Here is a 20,379-nt window from a genome sequence, read left to right on the forward strand (position 1 = left end):
TCAGGAGGCTGAGGTAGGAGAATTGCTTGAACCTGAGAGGGAGAGGTTGCAGTGAGCTGACATTGCGCCACTGTACTCCAGCCTGGGTGACAGAATAAGACTCTGTCTCAAAAAAAATATATATATATATATATAATTTAGATTTTTTTTTTTTTTTTTTTTTTTTTTTTTGGAGATGGAGTTTCGCTCTTGTTGCCCAGGCTGGAGTGCAACGGTGCAATCTCAGCTCACTGCAACCTCCATCTCCCAGGTTCAAGCAGTTCTGCCTCAGCCTCCCAAGTAGCTGGGATAACAGGCATGTGCCACCATGCCCAGCTAATTTTTTATATTTAGTAGAGATGGGGTTTCACCATGTTGGTCAGGCTGGTCTTGAACTCCTGACGTCAGATGATCCACCTGCTTCGGCCTCCCACAGTACTGGGACTACAGGCATGAGCCTCTGCACCGGGCCTGAATTCATATTTCTTTTAAGGGTTAAATTCATATAGTTCAAAATTCAGAAGGTATAATAGGGCATTTAGTAAAGTTTCTACTATCCCTCTGTATCAGTTTTCCTCCTGAGACAACCATGTTCTTGTGTAGTCATAAAAATTCATGCACATACAGTAATGCTTTCGTACTCCTCTCAAAAAATGGCAAATGAAGAACGTTGGGAAACTTTGTTATTGTTTCTTATTCCTTCAGATCAGTGCAGTGCGTTTACCACGTGAACCCAGCAATCCAGAGAGGTTGAAAGGTTTTGGTTATGCTGAATTTGAGGACCTGGATTCCCTGCTCAGTGCCCTGAGTCTCAATGAAGAGGTAAAGAAAATAAGAGTGGGGATATGAGGGGTGTAAGTTCACAAATCTCGTGTTTATTTATCAAACTGATATTTTTTAGGTTGAGTGAGTGGCTCACTTCAAAGATTCCCATATCTACAAATAAAGGCCTGCATTATTTAACAGTATATCACTTAACATTCAACATTTAGCAAGTCACACTTCAGCAAATTCAGTAGGCCCCAATAATTTAGAGAGGTACTTAGGTGGAAAATTGTGGAAGAAACGCACCACACACCATGTCTCTAAAAAAGTCTCACATTGGTTTACCCATAGTGTTGCCTCAACTCCTATGACTTTTTCAGAGTAATCTGACCTGATAAAGGCAAATAGAAAAATCAAATTTGTTTAGTATTGAAAGGCATATCTCATTTTCAGGGAAGTGTTGTGATGGTATTGTTTGTTCATTTAAGAGGATTTGGAAACATTTCCTACAAAGGAATATATTATAGGAGAGAGACAAATATCCAATCCTTCCTGCTTATCAACACTGCCTACAAAATATTTTCCTGTCCCAGAACTTGAGAGGCTTATATCTCAGAAGAAAAAAGACTTTTTTCCTCCTTTAACTCCAAAAACACCTTATTGTTTATTGATAAGGCAATTTCTAGTGCCATTTGTGCCATAATTCGTGCCATAAGTCCCAATTTGCCATATGACATGATTGAAATCAACACCTCTTAGAAATAGTTTTTGCTGCCTCATAATTACCATCATCGTAATCTGTCATCAGTGTGAAATAGAGATAAAAATTAATGTACTTAGTTAAATTTAAAGCATATGAAGGTCTAATGTTGTTCCAGAGTTTCTCTTATTGGATTATAGATTTTATTAACTTCAGTGGTCTCTAACCTTACTCAGTCTGGATAAGAAAAAGAATACCATGCAGTTGTTAACTATTTGATGCTTACTAGATGAACTATTACTTAATATATTGTTGTGGTGCATATTTAAGAGTTACTTTGTTACTAAAGATTTCATTATAGTGGTGTTTAATATAGTTTTGGGTATTTTTAACTAAAAATCATTGTTATCCTTCTTCAACTGTAGATTCTACTATGAAATGAGGAAAAATCAGCAGTAGAATTAATTGGGTTCAAAGTATGTAAATAATGATGTGGGAAAGGGAAGTCAGAGGGTATCTCTGGAAGAACTGATTTATCCAAAGGTAATACTGAGTGAAAGAACCTAAGATTGTAGACAAAGCATGCTTTATGCAATTTTGCTGGTGTATAGTACTAGTAGGGGCTCTATAAATGTGTTGGGTGTTTTATTTTTAGGAGACAGGGTCTCGCTATATTGCCTAGGCTGGACTTGAACTCCTGGGCTTAAGTGATCTCCCGCTTCAGCCTCCCAAATAGCTGAGACTGTAGGTACATGCCACTGCACCTGGCTTCTATAAATTTTGATAAATAATTGCTGTGGCACCAAATATTCCTTTTATTCAGCTAGTTATGTGAGGATTATTTTGAATTTACTACACTTGACAAATTACCTTGGATCGTTATAAAGTTAATTCTGTTCTGTGAAATTAAGCTTTGTAAAAGTAGTATGATAATTGACCTAATATTCAAAGCCAGCTTAAATTTGTTGAATTTTTAAGTCTTTATAAAGGACTCTTTAGCCCACAGATTGGAGTGTTAGCTAGATTACAGTGTTCTCCTTTATCTTCCTTCCCCTAGTGCTTCTGCTATGCCCAGACGTTCAAGGTCAATCAAGGGATTTGTGCATAATGGGGCAAAAGGTTGGTTAATATGGTCCTATGCTCTCAGTCTCTAGGTAACAGGAGAATTCGAGTGGACGTTGCTGATCAAGCACAGGATAAAGGTAAGGAAACTGGTAGAGATTTCTGACTGGTAATGGTCCTAGGATGACAACAAACCATCCTTTCCCAGAAAATTTTAATAGGGGTAGTGGTGGGCCTGCCTGAATCTACAGTAATAGTTTTCAATCAGTTTTGCCCCACAGGGGATTTCTGGCAATGTTTTAAGACAATGTAGGTTGTCACAATTGGAGGGAGTGCTGCTGACATAAGTAGAATCCAGGGGTTAATTCTGTAGGGGATAGGACAGTCCCCATCAACAAAGAATTATGCAGCCCAAAATGCATGTCAAGATTGAGAAGCCTGATTGATCTAGATGAACATTAAATAGATGATAAATAGATTATCTGCCTAACAGAACATTGGTCACAAAGGGGACCTAATTTGTATATGTTTCAGGGACTCCTGGCCTATGCAGAATTTGAGATAGCTAAGCATTAAATCAATAGGAAAAAATGGGAGGAAAAGAACCACCCGGGTTGAATTGGAGCATGTACTTATGGGGCCTGAGGTAACTGGGATGACAGTGTGATGTGAAAGTGAAAAATAGGGTCAAGTGGGGTTTTTCTATGTGTGAGAAACATCGGGCAAAGTTTTTATGAGCTAACTTATGGTTTTTGTTTTAATGTATCTGTAGACAGGGATGATCGTTCTTTTGGCCGTGATAGAAATCGGGATTCTGACAAAACAGATACAGACTGGAGGGCTCGTCCTGCTACAGACAGCTTTGATGACTACCCCCCTAGAAGAGGTGATGATAGCTTTGGAGACAGTAAGTGTTTTTATGAAGTTAGTTTCTTCTGTGCTTTGGGAGGCTATTTAGTAATAGGCCAAATGTGTTACAGATGATCACATTAACAGATAGAGGGGGAAAGCAGATTAAGAAAAATTTTGGATAATATCTGAAAGAATTGATAGATGCAGAAAGCGAATTTGACAAATTAATAATTTTTTTTAGAAACTTAACCAAAGAAAGGGACAGACATTTCTCTTTTTTTGGAGACAATTGTTTATAAAGAAACCCAACCTGGGCATGGTGTCTCACACCTATTAATCCCAACACTTTGGGAGGTCAAGGCAGGTGGATTGCTTGAGGCCAGGAGTTTGAGAGCAGCCTGGGTGACAAAACCCTATCTACCAAAAAAAAAAACAGCTGACGTGGTAGTGCGCACCTGCAGTCCTAGCTATTCAGCAAGCTGAGGCAAGAGGACTCCTTGAGCCCAGGAGGTCTAGACTGGGTGACAGAGCGAGACCCTGTCTCCAAAAAAAAAAAAAACCCAACACATTCTACAAAGTGAGCTATTTGAAATCAGAAAGAGACAGAGTCTTGCTCTGTCGCCCAGGCTGTAGTGCAGTGGCACGACCTTGGCTCACTACAACCTCCTGGGTTCAAGCATTTCTCCTGCCTCAGCCTCCCAAGTAGCTGGAACCACAGGCGTGCACCACCACACCCAGCTAATTTTTGTATTTTTAGTAGAGATGAGGGTTTCACGATGTTGACCAGGATGGTCTCAATCTCTTGACCTCATAATCCGCTTGCCTTGGCCTCCCAAAGTGCTGGCATTACAGAGGTGAGCCACTGTGCCCAGCCGATCAGTTGCATTACTATATGCTTGTAGCAAACAATTAAAATACTTTTTTTTTTTTTTTTTTTTACCCGAGACGGAGTTTTGCTCTTGTTACCCAGGCTGGAGTGCAATGGCATGATCTCAGGTCACCGCAACCTCCGCCTTCTAGGTTCAAGTGATTCTTCTGCCTCAGCCTCCCGAGTAGCTGGGGTTACAGGCATGTACCGCCACGCCTGGCTAAATTTGTATTTTTAGTAGAGATGGAGTTTCTCCATGTTGGTCAGGCTGGTCTCGGACTCCTGACCTCAGGTGATCCTCCTGCCTCAGCCTCCCAAAGTGCTAGGATTACAGGCATGAGCCACCACGCCTGGCCTAAAATGTAAGTTTTTAAAATAAAAATATTGATTCACGTTAAAAATACTCAAGATACAGCAGTGAACAAGGATATAGCAGTGTAATTTTTTTCTAATAAAAATTGATTCACTTAAATGCTCAAGATACAGCAGTGAACAAAAACAAGAAAATCCTGTCTTTATTGGGCATATGTTATTATAGTGGAGGGAAGAGAGTGTGTGAGTAATTAAATAGTTGGGGTGCAGAAAGATAGGAGAGTGGGAAATATGGGGTAGGAGTAGAGATTAATTATATACATCACTTTAACAAAAACCTTTATTGGGAAAATTATGCAACTTTATTAAAATACACAAAAATAGACGACACTATTTTTAAAATGGAAAGAAGCTACTAGCTAATAAAAATAAATTAGTGTTTTGTCTGTAATCAAATATTTAATAGCATAACAACAGGGATAAAATTCAAAATCTGTTACGTTAAGGGGAAAAAAATTGTGTATAAATTTGAAAACAATACCATGTAGTATTAATGCATAAGTTGTAAAAAATATAAAGCTGTGCATGGTAATTTTAACCACCCTTGTGATTGTTGGTGGGGTTAGGGAAAATTCTGATGTTACATCTGTAACATATTTCTTTTAAACAAAAAACTGAAATAAACATGGCAAAATATGACATTCACTAAACCTAAGTAATAAGTTCATAAGTTTGTTATAATGGCTTCTTTACTTTTCTATATGTTTGAAATAGTTTAAGTAAAAACAGAAAAACTTAAATTTACAAGCTCTTTGTTTTGTTTTTTTGAGACAGAGTCTCGCTCTGTTGCCCGGACTGGAGTGCAGTGGGCCTGCGAGGTTCAGGGTGTTCCTTGTGCCTCAGCCTCCTGAGTAGCTGGGATTACAGATGCGTGCCACCACACCTGGCTAATTTTTGTATTTTTAAGTAGAGATGGGGTTTCACTTGGCCAGGCTGGTCTGTAACTCCTTACCTCAGATGATCTGCCCAACTTGACCTCCCAAAATGCTGGGATTACAGGTGTGAGCTAGCGCTCCCAGCCACAAGCATTTTAATTTTGTGAGGTACCTTTTGAGCTTTGTACTAAATATAATTGAGGAAGCAATAAGGGATATAATTCCTATTAGAGGAGAGTCTTTAACCTTTTAAGATGTAGAAGGAAGAAGAATGGGTCATAGGTCTGAAAGAAGGGTAAATCAGCAAGTTTATATCTGACTTCTTACATGACTTTGACACAACAAAGCGTTGGGGAGAACTACCTGAGGTGATTAACTTCAGCATTTATGCAAGAGATTCTATTGTTAACAGGAAGAAATGGCTCTTGAAAGAAAAAGCAGACAGTCAGACCAAGGGTCCTGTTTTGAGTCCAGGGGCATGACTTTTCTCACCTGAAACCTTGAATTTAGAGCAAGCAGGATGGATAATGAGTGAGTGTGCTGTTGTTATCCAAAGCTGCCCCAAAGTCAACTTAGTTAACCTGAATGAAAGATCCAGAGACTCCTATCCCAAGCATTAGGCCAAAAACAGAACCCTGAGGGGTGTTGGGGGGTATTACACTAAGTATTCCTATGAAATGTCAGTAATAGCATGTGCTGTTTTTCTCCAATGTGGATCTGTGCTTTCTCAATAAATGCAAGCTTATCATAATTTCAGTATTATCCAAATAAAATCAAGTGTAAATCGCATCTGCAGAAATTAAACCACATTTCAAAATAAACACAGGGCTGATTTTCTTGTGTCCGTTTTAGATCATTTCTATAATCATTTTACTAACATTAGCATGTTCTTTAATATATAAAGTTTATAATACTGGGAAATGTTATGTCTGGTCAGTAAAAAGTATGTGGTTTCCAAAATGAAATCATTATTTATATTTAAAAGACAGTAGCCACAAGAAAAAGATCCCTGGCCTGGCACGGTGGCTCACGCCTGTAATCCTAGCACTTTGGGAGGCCGAGGTGGGCGGATCATGAAGTCAGGAGATTGAGACCATCCTGGCTAACACGGTGAAACCCGTCTCTACTAAAAATACAAAAAAAAAAAAATTAGCCGGGCGTGGTGCCAGGTGTCTGTAACCCCAGCTACTCGGGAGGCTGAGGCAGGAGAATCACTTGGACCCGGAAGGCAGAGGTTGCAGTGAGCCCACGATTATGCGACTGCACTCTAGCCTGGGCAACAGAGGGAGACTCCGTCTCAAAAAAAAGAAAAAAGAAAAAGATCCCTGTTTGGCCCCTGTATGTAAATTAATCAGCCTTATAAAATATTTGTAGGTTTTTTTAGTTAGTTAATTTATATTTAGAAATTCAGATTTTTTTTTTTTAACATAAAAATCTGGGCTGCTAGCTTCTCAGAAAATTGGAAGATCCTAGCAACAGTCAACTGGAGCTAAATAGCAGCTATCCCTTTTACAGACAACTTAATGCTACCCAGTTTGCTATCTGAGTTACTACATTTCTTTATACAGATTTCTAGTATTTAGATTCCTCTGATACTGAAATGCACATGTGTGTGTAAAATATAGTTTATAACAAACAATGCAACGAATGTCTTTGTACATGTATCTTTATCACACATCCAGTTATTTCCTCAGGATGAATTTCAAGAAATTAAATTGTTGGCCAAGAAGGGTATACATGACTTCAAAGCTTTTCATGCATAGTTCTAATACAACTTTCAGTATTTATACTAATTTATTGATTTACTTATTTATTTTGAGAAGAAATCTCACTCTGTTGCCCAGGCTGGAGTGCCTTTGGCACAATCTTGGATCAATGCAACCTCTGCCTCCCTGGCTCAAGTGATCCTTCCACCTCGTCCTCCCAAGTAGCTGGGACCACAGGCCTGCACCACCATGCCCGGCTGATTTTTTGTATTTTTGATAGAGTTGTGGTTTCGCCACGTTGCCCAGGCTGGTCTCAAACCCCTGAGCTCAGACGATCCACCAACCTCAGCCTCCCAAAGTGTATTTGTACTGTTTAAAATTATGATCAGCAGTGCAGAAATTGATTAAAGCTCCTAAACTTCAATAGAAAATTATGTCCTGTTATATGTTGCATATATTGTTTCTCATTTTGTTTGCCTCTTAAATAAAGTAGTCTTTGTGGCTGGTTGTTATGGCTCAGGCCTGTAATCCCAGCACTTTGGGAGGCCAAGGCTGGAGGATTACTTAAGCCCAGCAGTCCAAGACCAGCCTGGGCAGCATAGAGAGACTCTCAAAAAAAAAAAAAATTTTTTTTTTTTTTTTTTTTTTTTTTTTTTTTTTTTTTTTTTGAGACGTAGTCTCACTCTGTCGCCAGGCTGGAGTGCAGTGGTGTGATCTCAGCTCAGCCGCCGCCTCCCGTGTTCACACATTCTCCTGTCTCAGCCTCCCAAGTAGCCGGGACTACAGGTGCGCGTTACCACGCCCAGCTAATTTTTGTATTTTTAGTAGAGACGGGGTTTCACCATGTTGGCCAGGATGGTCTCAATCTCTTGACCTCGTGATCCGCCAACCTTAGCCTCCCAAAGTGCTGGGATTACAGGCGTGAGCCACCACGCCCGGCTAAAACAATTTTTTTAATTAAAAAATAGGTGGTCTTTGGGATCACACATGGAAGATTCCAACTGTGTTGTTTTAGTGTCTTGTGCTTACTTTGGTTTTTTTGTTTGTTTGTTTTGTTTTTTGTTTTTGCATATAAACCTCTTCTCCTTCTGGAAATTCATTATGGAATATTTAGGGATTTTTTTTTATTTCCAACCCACCCTTCCCAGATTATTAGCTGAGCAACATTTATTTCACCTGAGAAACTTTTTGAAGAAATCAGATAGAAAATTTAAATAAACACAAATTCTTCCAAACTGGTCTGATAGCTTACCGTGTTTCTATTAATGGTGTCAGAGAAAAGGGGATGGTGTTACTTGTCTCTTTTCTCTAGAGTATCGAGATCGTTATGATTCAGACCGGTATCGGGATGGGTATCGGGATGGGTATCGGGATGGCCCACGCCGGGATATGGATCGATATGGTGGCCGGGATCGCTATGATGACCGAGGCAGCAGAGACTATGATAGAGGTAATTGTAAAATGTTTATGTTGAATTGTTCTTTCAGTAACTTTTTGCTGCTTTTTCTCTCTCTGCTGTGGTGATTATAATTTGGGATATGTTTACAGGCTATGATTCCCGGATAGGCAGTGGCAGAAGAGCATTTGGCAGTGGGTATCGCAGGGATGATGACTACAGAGGAGGCGGGGACCGCTATGAAGACCGATACGACAGACGGGATGATCGGTCATGGAGCTCCAGAGATGATTACTCTCGGGATGATTATAGGCGCGATGACAGAGGTAATAGTTTTCTTTTTACTTACATGGAGCAGAAACTGGGAAAACTACGGAAAATTTGTGATTGTGTTACAAACCACTGAGTTGGGCACAGATATAATTTGCACATTGTACAGGAAGCAGCAAAGCATAGTAGAGCATTGGCTGGCCAGGCACAGTGGCTCACGCCTGTAATCCCAGCAATTTGGGAGGCCGACGCGGGCGCATCACGAGGTCAGGAGATAGAGAGCATCCTGGCTAATGGTGAAAGCCCGTCTCTACTAAAAATAGAAAAAGTTAGCCAGGCGTAGTGGCAGGCGCTTATAGTCCCAGCTACTCGGGAGGCTGAGGCAGGAGAATGGCGTGAACTCGGGAAGCGGAGCTTGCAGTGAGCGGAGATTACGCCACTGCACTCCAGCCTGGATGACAGAGTGAGACTCTGTCTCAAAGAAAAAAAAAATAAGCATTGGCTAAGGATGACATCAGTGGAAATACAGCAGTCGAATTCCTTTCATCTCATATGCCTTCACAGATATATTTTTTCAGTTAAAATTTATTGAATAAACAGTAGAAATGGAAAAAAAAATTGCCAGATACTGTTATGTTGTGATCTCAGTAAATTACACTTAAAGCAGATGGTTTTAGCTACATTTTTCAAGTGAGGGAAATGAAACTCAGATTAAACGTAGTCCTGTAGCGCATCACTGGTACTATGGGGTTGAAAACTAAGCATTAAGGGTAGGTGCAGTGACTCACACTTGTAATCTCAGCGTTTTGGGAGGCCAAGGTGGGCAGATCATTTGAGGTCAAGAGTTCAAGAACAGCCTGGCCAACATGGTGAAACCCCGTTTCTACTAAAAATACAAAAATTAGGTGGCCGGAGCGGCACACACCTATCATCCCAGCTACTCCGGAGGCTGAGGCAGGAGAATTGCTTGAGCCCAGAGGCGGAGGTTGCAGTGAGCTGAGATCGCACCACTGCACTCCAGCCTCGCGACAGAGTGAGACTGTCTCCAAAAAAAAGCATTGCTGATTTCAGTACCATTATACCATAATAATTGATGTTCATTAATTATAAAGGTGAGATTTTGGTACATCTATTCTAAAATCATGCCCTAATACTATAAGATATAAAATGTAAACTGTTACAAATCTAACCTGTTAGAAAATACTAATAAATGGCCACCATTTGCATTCCAACTTCAGTGATGTCATATAAAAGGTTATGGCATGTGACCCAGAATTTTTTCTTTTTCTTTTTCTTTTTTTTTTTTTTTTTTTTTTTTTTTTTGAGACAGAGTCTCGCTCTGTTTGTTGCCAGGCTGGAGTGCAGTGGCACGATCTCAGCTCACTGCAACCTCTGCCTCCTAGGTTCAACCAATTCTCTTGCCTCAGCCCCCCGAGTAGCTGGGACTACAGGCGCATGGAGTTTCACCGTCACTAGTAGAGATGCAGTTTCACCATGTTGGCCAGGATGGTCTCGATCTCTTGACCTCATGATCCACCTGTCTTGGCCTCCCAAAGTGTTGGGATTACAGGTGTGAGCCACCGTGCCCGGCTGAATTTTTTCTATCTTTAACATCTTTGTATTAGTCCTAAACTTTGTGCCAATGGCTTTATATCCATCATCTCCTGTGATTCCCCAAGAAAGTAAAATCGATCTGGACAACTAATAAAACACAGTGAGATGACAAAATTCATCAGAGCCATATGGCAATTCTGTTGTGGTGAAGTCTTTCCTCCTCCCTCAAAAAATGGTGAAGTCTTTACCCCTTCCTCAAAATAATAATAATAATAATAATTCAATGTTTGTTTGTTTTTTTAAAAAAAAAAAAAAACTTAGGCCGGGGTGGTGGCTTACATTTGTGATTCCATCACTTTGGGAGGCCAAGGCAAGAGGATCACTGGAGCCGAGGAGTTCAAGACAAGCCCTGGCAATATAGTGAGACCCCATCTCTGCAAAAAATATAAAAGTTAGCTGAGTGTGGTAGCATGTGCCTGTAGTCCCAGTGTCTTAGGAGGCTGAGGTGGGAGGGTTGCTTGAGCCTGGGAGGTCAAAGCTGCAGTGAGCCAAGGTCTCATTTCAGCTTGGGCAACATAGTGAGACCCTATCTAATAAATAATAAAAAAGGTTTTAAAAAACTACCTTTTTTTTTTTTTTTTTTTTTTGAGACGGAGCCTCTCTCTTGCCGAGGCTAGAGTGCAGTGGCGCAATCTTGGCTCACTGCAGCCTCTGCCTCCCAGGTTCAAGTGATTCTCATGCCTCAGCTTCCTGAATAGCTGGGCGTGCCGGCACGCCCAGCTAATTTTTGTATTTTTAGTAGAGATGGGGTTTCACCGTGTTGGCCAGAATGGTCTCGATCTCTCGACCTCGTGATCCGCCTGCCTTGGCCTCCCCAAAGTGCTGGGATTACAGGTGTGTGCTACCGCGCCTGGCCAAAAAAACTACATTCTTAAAAGCTATTTCCTCAAGCAAGAAACCTAAAAATAATAACTAACATTTATTAACTACTCTGTTCCATCTGTGAGCTGAGTGCTTGTACAAGTATTGTTTAATTCTGACTTCTATGTGGTATAGGTAAAATTACAAGTTAGAAAAGTGGAGGCTCAGATGTGGGCTTCATGTTCTCCTTGACTTCTGACCTTTTCCTGTCTCACACTGTCCCTTACCTCCCCACCAGAAGCTGCATACCTGATTTTTTTTCTTTTTCTCTTCTTGCTCTTACCCCCAATTCCCTCTATGATCTGCTGTCTTGTCTCTAGTCGCTGCTGCTACCTTTGTTGAAGCCTCATTGCTGCACCCACATTACTGGCCATTGCCTCCTAACAGAGTTCCCTTCCTTGCTCTGTTCTTCACATTGGCCCCAGTTGTCAGTTGTCTTTCTGGCATAAGATCTAATTACCTTATTCTCCTCTGTTTAGATCTTTCTAGTTTCCCCAGGACCTGGAAGATAGCCCTTTCTCTATACCTCTGACATACACAGGCCTTTACTGTTTGCCCACCATTTACTTTTTTTTTTTCTTCTTGAGACAGGATCTCATTCTGTTGCCTAGGCTAAAAGTGCAGTGACATAATCATGGCTAACTGTAGCCTCAGCCTTCTGAGCTCAAGTGATCCTCCTACCTCATCCTCCCCAGTAACTGGGACTATAGGTGCATGCCATATGCCTGGCTAATTTTGATATTTTTTATAGAGATGGGGTTTCTCCATGTTGCCAAGGCTGGTTTTAAACTTTCAAGTTCAAGTGATCCACTTGCCCTCGGCCTCCCAAAGTGCTGGGGTTACAGGCGTGAGCCACTGTGCCCGGCTGTATTATTTTATTAATATCTTAAATATCTGAAGTGAGCTACTTTTTCTGAGCCCCCATTTTATCTTATAAAAGTGACAGGGCTATAATACAGATTTAAAATACGTCTAGGAACATATATAAACTGTCGACTTTAAGCCCTCATAGAAAATTTAGATCTTGTTAAACAGTACCCTCTATCTACAGGTACTATGTGCATACGTAGTAAAAGTATAAAGTCAAGTGTGGGCATGATAAAGTCACCATCTAGTGGTTATTTAGAGGACAGAGTGCAGCTGGTCATGTCATCAGGAGGTTTTATCTCTTCGTTAAGGTTACATTACTTAAGTCAGGTGATTGTATAGATAGGCTTTCTTTGTATCTTTGGTATATCCAAAATATTTAGGACAAACAATGATTTTTAGTAATTTAACTTCCTTGAAACACTTAGGTTTCTCTTTAAAGTATTCTGACAACTTGAATCAAGGAATAAATCAGGCTGCCTTAAGAGTTTATTTGTTCAATGTTACATGCTTTGCCCCATGAACCACCTGCCAAATTTATATTATACACAGAGACAAGGGTATAAGATTTAAGAGTCTTCCTGGCTGGGCGTGGTGGCTTACACCTGTAACAGCACTTTGGGAAGCCGAGGCAAGCGAATCACTTGAGGTCAGGAGTTCAAGACCAGCCTGGCCAACTTGGTGAAACCCCATCTCTACTAAACGTACAAAATTTAGCTGGGCGTGGTGCCACATGCCTGTACTCCCAGCTACTCTGGTGGCTGACGCAGGGAAATCAGGGAGGCAGAGGTTGCAGTGAGTTGAGATCACACCCCTGCGCTCCCGCCTGGGTGACAGAGCGAGACTGTCTCAAAAAATAAAGATAAAAAAAGAACTAGAGTCTTCCATATCATATTGTATTAGTTCTTAACACACAGATTTCAGAGCAAGATACTTTCATCCAGGAGTTTAATGATGGTCAAAAATTTTTTCCCATATAAAAGAAATCTTAATGGATTATTTATCACTTTTTTTTTTTGTCTTTTTTTTTTTTTTTTTTTTTGTGGAGAACAGGATCTCGCTATATTACCCAGGCAGGTCTCGAACTCCTGGGCTTAAGCTATCCTCCCGCCTCTGCCTCCCTGAGAGCTGGGATTACAGGCATGAGTCACCGCGCCCGGCTTTCGCTTATTTTTTTCTTTTTTTTTTTTTTTTTTAATTTATCACTTTAATGTTTACCATGTTTAGTCTTTCCTGTGGTCTTGAACTACATCATGGATGTGGTACAAGAGTAATTGAAGTTGATTGGTTTTTTGTTTGTTTGTTTTGTTTTTTGAGATGGAGTTTGGCTTTTGTTGCCCAGTCTAGAGTGCAGTGGCACCAATCTCGGCTCACTGCAACCTCTGCCTCCTGGGTTCGGGCAATTATCTTGCCTCAGCCTCCCGAGTAGCTGGGATTACAGGCATGTGCCACCACTCCCGGCTAATTTTGTATTTTTAGTAGAGACTGGGTTTCTCCATATTGGTCAGGCTGGTTTCGAACTCCCAACCTCAGGTGATCTGCCCGCCTCGGCCTCCCAAAGTGTTGGGTTTACAGGCGTGAGCCATCACGCCCAGCCAGAACTTGGTTATTTATGCCACCTATTTTTATTTTTATTTATTTATTTATTTTAGGCAGAGTTTTGCTTTTGTTGCCCAGCCTGGAGGGCTGGAGTGCAGGGGTGCGATCTCAGTTCACTGCAAACTCTGCCTCCCAGGTTCAAGTGATTCTCCTGCCTCAGCCTCCTGACTAGCTGGGATTACAGGCACGCGCCACCATGCCAGGCTAATTTTTTATTTTTAGTAGAGATGGGGTTTCTCCATGTTGGTCAGGTTGGTCTCGAACTCCCAACCCTAGGTGATCTGTCCGCCTCAGCCTCCCAAAGTGTCGGGATTACAGGTGTGAGCCACCACACCCGGCCTAAGCTACCTTTTTTTTTTTTTTTTGAGACAGAGTCTCGCTCTATCGACCAGGCTGGAGTGCAGTGGCGTAATCTCGGCTCACTGCAAACTCTGCCTCCTGGGTTCACGCCATTCTCCTGCCTCAGCCTCCTGAGTAGCTGGGACTACAGGTGCCCGCCACCACGCCCAGCTAATTTTTTGTAGTTTTAGTAGAGACGGGGTTTCACCTTGTTAGCCAGGATGGTCTCGATCTCCTGACCTCGTGATCCACTCGCCTCAGCCTCCCAAAGTGCTGGGATTACAGGCGTGAGCCACTGCGCCCGGACTAAGCTACCCATTTTCTAATGATGTCCTATTTGACTTCTGCGGATTGGTTAGGCCACTAACTTGAATCTCATATAGCATTTCATAGGAGTTGTATCTGGGAATCTGGCTTTCAGCCATCAGCTTCTGACAATTTGGAAAACTATTACTTAAAGTTTCATTTAACTTAGGTCCCCCTCAAAGACCCAAACTGAATCTAAAGCCTCGGAGTACTCCTAAGGAAGATGATTCCTCTGCTAGTACCTCCCAGTCCAGTCGAGCTGCTTCTATCTTTGGAGGGGCAAAGCCTGTTGACACAGCTGCTAGAGAAAGAGAAGTAGAAGAACGGCTACAGAAGGAACAAGAGAAGTTGCAGCGTCAGCTGGATGAGCCAAAACTAGAACGACGGCCTCGGGAGAGGTAGGTTGTCTTCTTGATGGATATCCCATCTAGGAATCCAGTGGTTCTTAATGGGGGCATTACATCCCCAGGGGCATTTGGGAAATTTGTGTCATTATCATATCACTGGTTGTCACTGATGAGCATTTAGTGGGCTGTGGCTGGGGGTGTTAGTATGCAGTGTTAGGGACAGTTTTACACAATGAAGAGTTGTTTCCTGTCCATCACAAAAGTGTTTACTGTTAAAAGCTGGTATTGCATCTAAAAGGCTAGAGACCTCCTATAATAAGTAATTGCCCTGAAAAACTAGGCTTGGTAGTGAGTGGCTTGTAGAACCGTGTTAAAGAAGGGCAGTATTGTAGATTATGTAGGATAGTGTTCTTAACCGTATTAGTTGATTCTTGCTGAAGTAATTAGGGCCAAAGTGTGTCTTAATGTCTGTAGCTTTCAAATAGTTTGAGGGAAAGATAAATTTATATGCACATACACCTATAGATGAAGCAAGTGTGGTAGAATATTAATAAATGGTGGTTCTTGAGGGGTCAGCATGGGTCTAAGGTGGCCTTCAAATTGAGCCAGGCATAATGTGTGTTTTGTGAAATCTCTTGTACAGACACCCAAGCTGGCGAAGTGAAGAAACTCAGGAACGGGAACGGTCGAGGACAGGAAGTGAGTCATCACAGACTGGGACCTCCGCCACATCTGGCAGAAGTAAGTCAGACCAGGGTGGGTATTGTGTTATTGCCGTTTTCCGTAAACTGTCCATAACCAAATTATGCAGAGACTTTGTAGTATTTAAATTCAGTCATGAACTCTTTATATGAGTTGCATGGGCCGATTGGAGTTTCATGTCTTCTGCTCCAAAGAATTTGAGGAATGGGTACCAGAGTAGACCTAGATGATCTGCTTAATAATCTACCACTGAAGCGGATACTTGACTGTTAGGCTTGTCTCTTCATTTATGTCCTCTTTTTTTTTTTTTTTTTTTTTTTTTTTTTTTTTTTTTGGTGTATTTTCATTTTATGTCGTGACATCTTAGAATGTTGTCTATTCAGAACAGTCAAAGGCTTGGAGTTTCATATGAGCTGTCCCAAGACCAACCTTTTTTGATGTTATCACCAGAGCAGTGTTCTCAAGCAGTGTTATTACTGGTTGATCAAGCACTTTTAGTGTTTTAGAAACCTCAGTGGTTCAATTATAATACCTCCTTCCCTTACCATGATGTGTTTTGTTTTGTTTTGTTTTGAGATAGGGTCTTACTCTGTCACACAGGCTGGAGTGCAGTGGCATTATGATGGCTCACTGCAGCCTCACCTCCTGGACTCAAGTGATCCTCCCACCTCAGCCTCCCTAGTAGCTGGGACTGTAGGCATGCACCACTACACCGAGCTAAATTTTATTTATTTATTTATATATTTATTTATTTTTGAGATGGAGTCTTGCTCTGTCTCCCAGGCTGGAGTGCAGTGGCGCGATCTCGGCTCACTGCAAGCTCTGCCTCCCAGATTCATGCCATTCTCCTGCCTCAGCCTCCCAAGTAACTGGGACTACAGGTGCCCGCCACCACGTACAGCTAATTTTTTGTGTTTTTAGTAGAGACAGAGTTTCACCATGTTAGCCAGGATGGTCTCGATCTCCTGACCTCATGATCTGCCCACCTCGGCCTCCCAAAGTGCTGGGATTACAGGTGTGAGTCACCGCGCCCGGCCTATACCCAGTTAAATTTTTGTAGAGATGGTTTCCCATGTTGCCCAGGCTGCTCTCAGCCTCATAAAGTGCCAGCCACTACGATGTTTTTTAAGGTCTTTTCTCCCACCTCTAAATTGATTTGTACTTGCATTTCTTTTATTTATTTATTTGTTTGTTTATTGAGATGGAGTTTTGCTCTGTCACCAGGCTGGAGTGCAGTGGCACAATTTTGGCTCACTGCAACTTCTGACTCCCTGGTTCAAGCAGTTCTCCTGTCTCAGCCTCCTGAGTAGCTGGGATTACAGGTGAGCGCCACCATGCTCAGCTAATTTTTTGTATTTTTAGTAAAGATGGGGTTTCGCCATGTTGGCCAGGATTGTCTCCATCTCTTGGCCTCATGCTCTGCCCTCCCTGGCCTCCCAAAGTGCTGAGATTACAGGCATGAGCCACCGTTCCCGGCCTAGTTTTTTATTTTTAAGACAGGGTCTCATTCTCACCCAGGCTGGAGTGCAGTGGTGCGATCATAGCTCACTGCAGCCTCCAACTCCTGGCCTCAAGCAATCCTCTTGCCCCAGTATCCCAAGTAGCTGTGAACGACGGGTGCATGCAACCATATCTGGCTAAATTTAAAAAAATTTTTTTTTTAGAGATGGGGGTCTCAACTACACTCCCCAGGCTGGTCTCAAACTCCTGGCTTCAAGCAGTCCTGCCTCAGCCTCCCAAAGGAGGCTCCTTGTTTTGAGAAGACACGTATTACCTTTTTAAAAAAACACACATGTGTAGGTTGTTGTTTTGTTTTTTGAGATGGGGTCTCACTCTTGTCAGCCAGGCTGGAGTGCAGCGATACGATCACAGCTCACCTCATCATCCCTAGTAGCTGGGACTACAGGCACATGCCACACTCAGCTAATTTTTCTATTTTTTGTAGAGCTGGGGTTTCACCATGTTGTCCAGGCTGGTCTGAAACTCCTAGGCTGAAACGATTCCCCCCACTCCCACAGCTTCCCAGTGTCCTAAGATTACAGGCATGAGCCACTGCACCCAGCCAGTAAGCTGTTTTTCATAAATGTGATTGCATCATAGTCCATGTGTGTTGAGTTTTAAGTTGAAGTTGAGCAGTGGTTACTACAGTTTGGGATTTCATCATAGGTCCTCTTCACATATGTACATTCTCCAGGTCAAGACACTTTAACATTGAGAATGCAGAAAGGCTGTCAAGGATACTCATTCCTAAAAAGGTCAGATGGCTGGGTGTCCCTTAAGTTGTATACGTGGTCATTATTTTTCCTATTTCTCTGTGCATCAGTAAGACATTGTTCTGGAAATACTTGTAAACCACTGGTTTAGGGATAAATCCATCTTTGGGAGCCAAAACTTGGATGTGGACCATTTTCCACACTGTTGAGATCCTAGTAGATGCATGAGCATCTGCAGCCTGATAATTTGATCTTTTCACTCTGGCTTCACAGATGCACGAAGGAGAGAGAGTGAGAAGTCTCTAGAAAATGAAACACTCAATAAGGAGGAAGATTGTCACTCTCCAACTTCTAAACCTCCCAAACCTGATCAGCCCCTAAAGGTAATGCCAGCCCCTCCACCAAAGGAGAATGCTTGGGTGAAGCGAAGTTCTAACCCTCCAGCTCGATCTCAGAGCTCAGACACAGAGCAGCAATCCCCCACAAGGTGAGTCAGCTTGGAAACAGTAGTTGGTTAGCTGTGCAGATTCTAAAATACTGTGATGTAATGACAGAAGATGCCCTACAGGATGCCAGCATTGTATAGCGCCTTACAAGTTATGCTGGCTTTAGTCTCTTAGTGTGCTGGAATTGGCTCATAAGACCTAGTTCCATTTTCTGGCGTTTTGATAGCCAGTTGACATCACTTTGGTAGCTTGAAATCAGCTATGATGGGAGTACTAGTGCCACATACATCTGCAAATATAAGTCAGAGGCTTGAGCCCGGGAGGTGGAGGTTGCAGTGAGCCAAGATGTGCCATTGCACTCCAGCTTGGGCAACAGAGTTAAGACTCCAAAAGAAAAGAAAATAGCAATACTAGTCTTGCATGATGTGATGATTAGAAAGCATATGGCATTTAGTGTTCAAATTACTGCTTTCATTGCTTGCTTTCCCATATTTTAATGTTCCATAACGTTTAGTATGATTCTGTTTTCTGTAAAGCTTACCTACTGCATTTGGAAGATGATTATAAGTTTCTTGGCTGTTTTCTCCCTGAAACAACTGATGAATGTGATTACCTGTTTTCCTTCTAGTGGTGGGGGAAAAGTAGCTCCAGCTCAACCATCTGAGGAAGGACCAGCAAGGAAAGGTGAGCTCATAGTATGGGAAATAGGTTTTTCACCTAGAAGCCTAAATAAAAAGGCCTCCAAAATTAGATTTTGAAGAGCAGTGTGTCTTGCACCTGATACCGTGTTAAGAGTTCTTGGGTTGGCCGGGCGTGGTGGCTCACACCTGTAATCCTAGCACTTTGGGAGGCCGAGGCGGGCAGATCACAGGTCAGGAGTTCGAGACCAGCCTGGCCAACATGGCGAAACCCCGTCTCTACTAAAAATACAAAAAAAGTAGCCGGGTGTGGTGGCACATGCGTGTAATCCCAGCTACTGGGGAAAGGCTGAGGCAGGAGAATTGCTTGAACCCGCGAGACGGAAGTTGCAGTGAGCTGAGATGGCCCCACTGCACTCCAGCCTGGGCGACAGAGCAAGACTCCATCTCAAAAAATAAAAAAAGAATTATTGGGTTATCTACCTTTTCTTGCCAGTAGAGGGAGGAATGGCCTCTTTGGAGAAAGTATGAAACCCTGCCCTTTCCTGGTAGAACATTTCTTTGACAGGAGGAGAAAAAAATCGGAAGGAAATTAACACTTTCAGTCCAGATTAGAAATGTTACCATCAGCAAGGCCAAGGTCACTACAGAGCGTCATAGTCTTTATTTCCAGCTTGCTTTTCATGATTGCACATCCCTACATGGAACTTTTTAGTGGATTTTGTTTGGTTTTTGTATTTTTGTGTGCTATAGAGGATGTGGAAAGAAGGCTTCAGGAAGGAAGTCTGGGTTGGGGTGAGGTTAGTTTCCCTCAGTACATGTGGGCACAGTTTTCTTCAGCTTAGGGGAAATCTTAGGAGAAGGACATTGATAATTTTACTTGCCTTTAATTTGTTTACATGACTGCTCAAACAGATGAAAATAAAGTAGATGGGATGAATGTCCCAAAAGGCCAAACTGGGACCTCTAGCCGTGGACCAGGAGACGGAGGGAACAAAGACCACTGGAAGGAGTCAGATAGGTATGCTTGTTCTTTCTCATTATCATCTTTCCTCTGATCCACATGTTTGTGTAATTAAGAAATTAAGTTCTTGGTTCTCAAAGCACTGTCAGATCTCTCATTGTGAGCAAACTAAAGTCAGCCAACATAAGACAGTTAAGATTCTGAAAATCTAGAAGTAATACATCGTCCAGACAACAAGGACTGTTGACTAGAGGTGCCTGTTCAGTGCCTTGAAACTGTATGCTTGCACATATTTGTATTAGGCGAGTCCTTTCCTAAAGATGTGGTTTTATGCTTACGTCTCTGCAGGAAAGATGGCAAAAAGGATCAAGACTCCAGATCTGCACCTGAGCCAAAGAAACCTGAGGAAAATCCAGCTTCGGTAAGTGTTGAAGGCTGCTCCCAATTTTTCGTAGAATACTTTTTGCTGTTGGACTTCTTTCCATTTGGAATACAAAGTGTTTGGAAATAAGACATTGGTCTTTATCTGAAATAGCACAAGAAGTTTAGCTTTTTCCTGGTTTCTGCCTTCCTTTGTTCTCATCCCTTCTGCAAGGTGTAGAGGTGGTATGGGACTACAGTAAGATCACATGTGCCTC

At 42.0% G+C, this 20,379-nt stretch overlaps 1 protein-coding gene across 2 annotated transcripts in view; it reads left to right on the forward strand.

The window, feature by feature from the left end:
• EIF4B (eukaryotic translation initiation factor 4B) overlaps nucleotides 1-20,379 on the forward strand; it is a 35,765-nt gene that overhangs the window by 13,145 nt on the left and 2,241 nt on the right. Inside the window, exons 4-14 of one of the 2 annotated variants that reach the window (XM_008003364.3) lie at nucleotides 685-801; nucleotides 2,592-2,646; nucleotides 3,279-3,413; nucleotides 8,492-8,629; nucleotides 8,728-8,901; nucleotides 14,601-14,829; nucleotides 15,422-15,534; nucleotides 17,967-18,180; nucleotides 18,768-18,823; nucleotides 19,693-19,798; nucleotides 20,090-20,162. In XM_008003364.3, the coding sequence (XP_008001555.1) occupies nucleotides 685-801; nucleotides 2,592-2,646; nucleotides 3,279-3,413; nucleotides 8,492-8,629; nucleotides 8,728-8,901; nucleotides 14,601-14,829; nucleotides 15,422-15,534; nucleotides 17,967-18,180; nucleotides 18,768-18,823; nucleotides 19,693-19,798; nucleotides 20,090-20,162 (1,410 nt within the window). The remainder of the gene's footprint in view (nucleotides 1-684; nucleotides 802-2,591; nucleotides 2,647-3,278; nucleotides 3,414-8,491; nucleotides 8,630-8,727; nucleotides 8,902-14,600; nucleotides 14,830-15,421; nucleotides 15,535-17,966; nucleotides 18,181-18,767; nucleotides 18,824-19,692; nucleotides 19,799-20,089; nucleotides 20,163-20,379) is intronic. The other variant, XM_008003365.3, reaches the window with a different exon arrangement.

Source organism: Chlorocebus sabaeus, chromosome 11, assembly GCF_047675955.1.
Source record: "Chlorocebus sabaeus isolate Y175 chromosome 11, mChlSab1.0.hap1, whole genome shotgun sequence".
Lineage (NCBI taxonomy): Eukaryota > Metazoa > Chordata > Mammalia > Primates > Cercopithecidae > Chlorocebus > Chlorocebus sabaeus.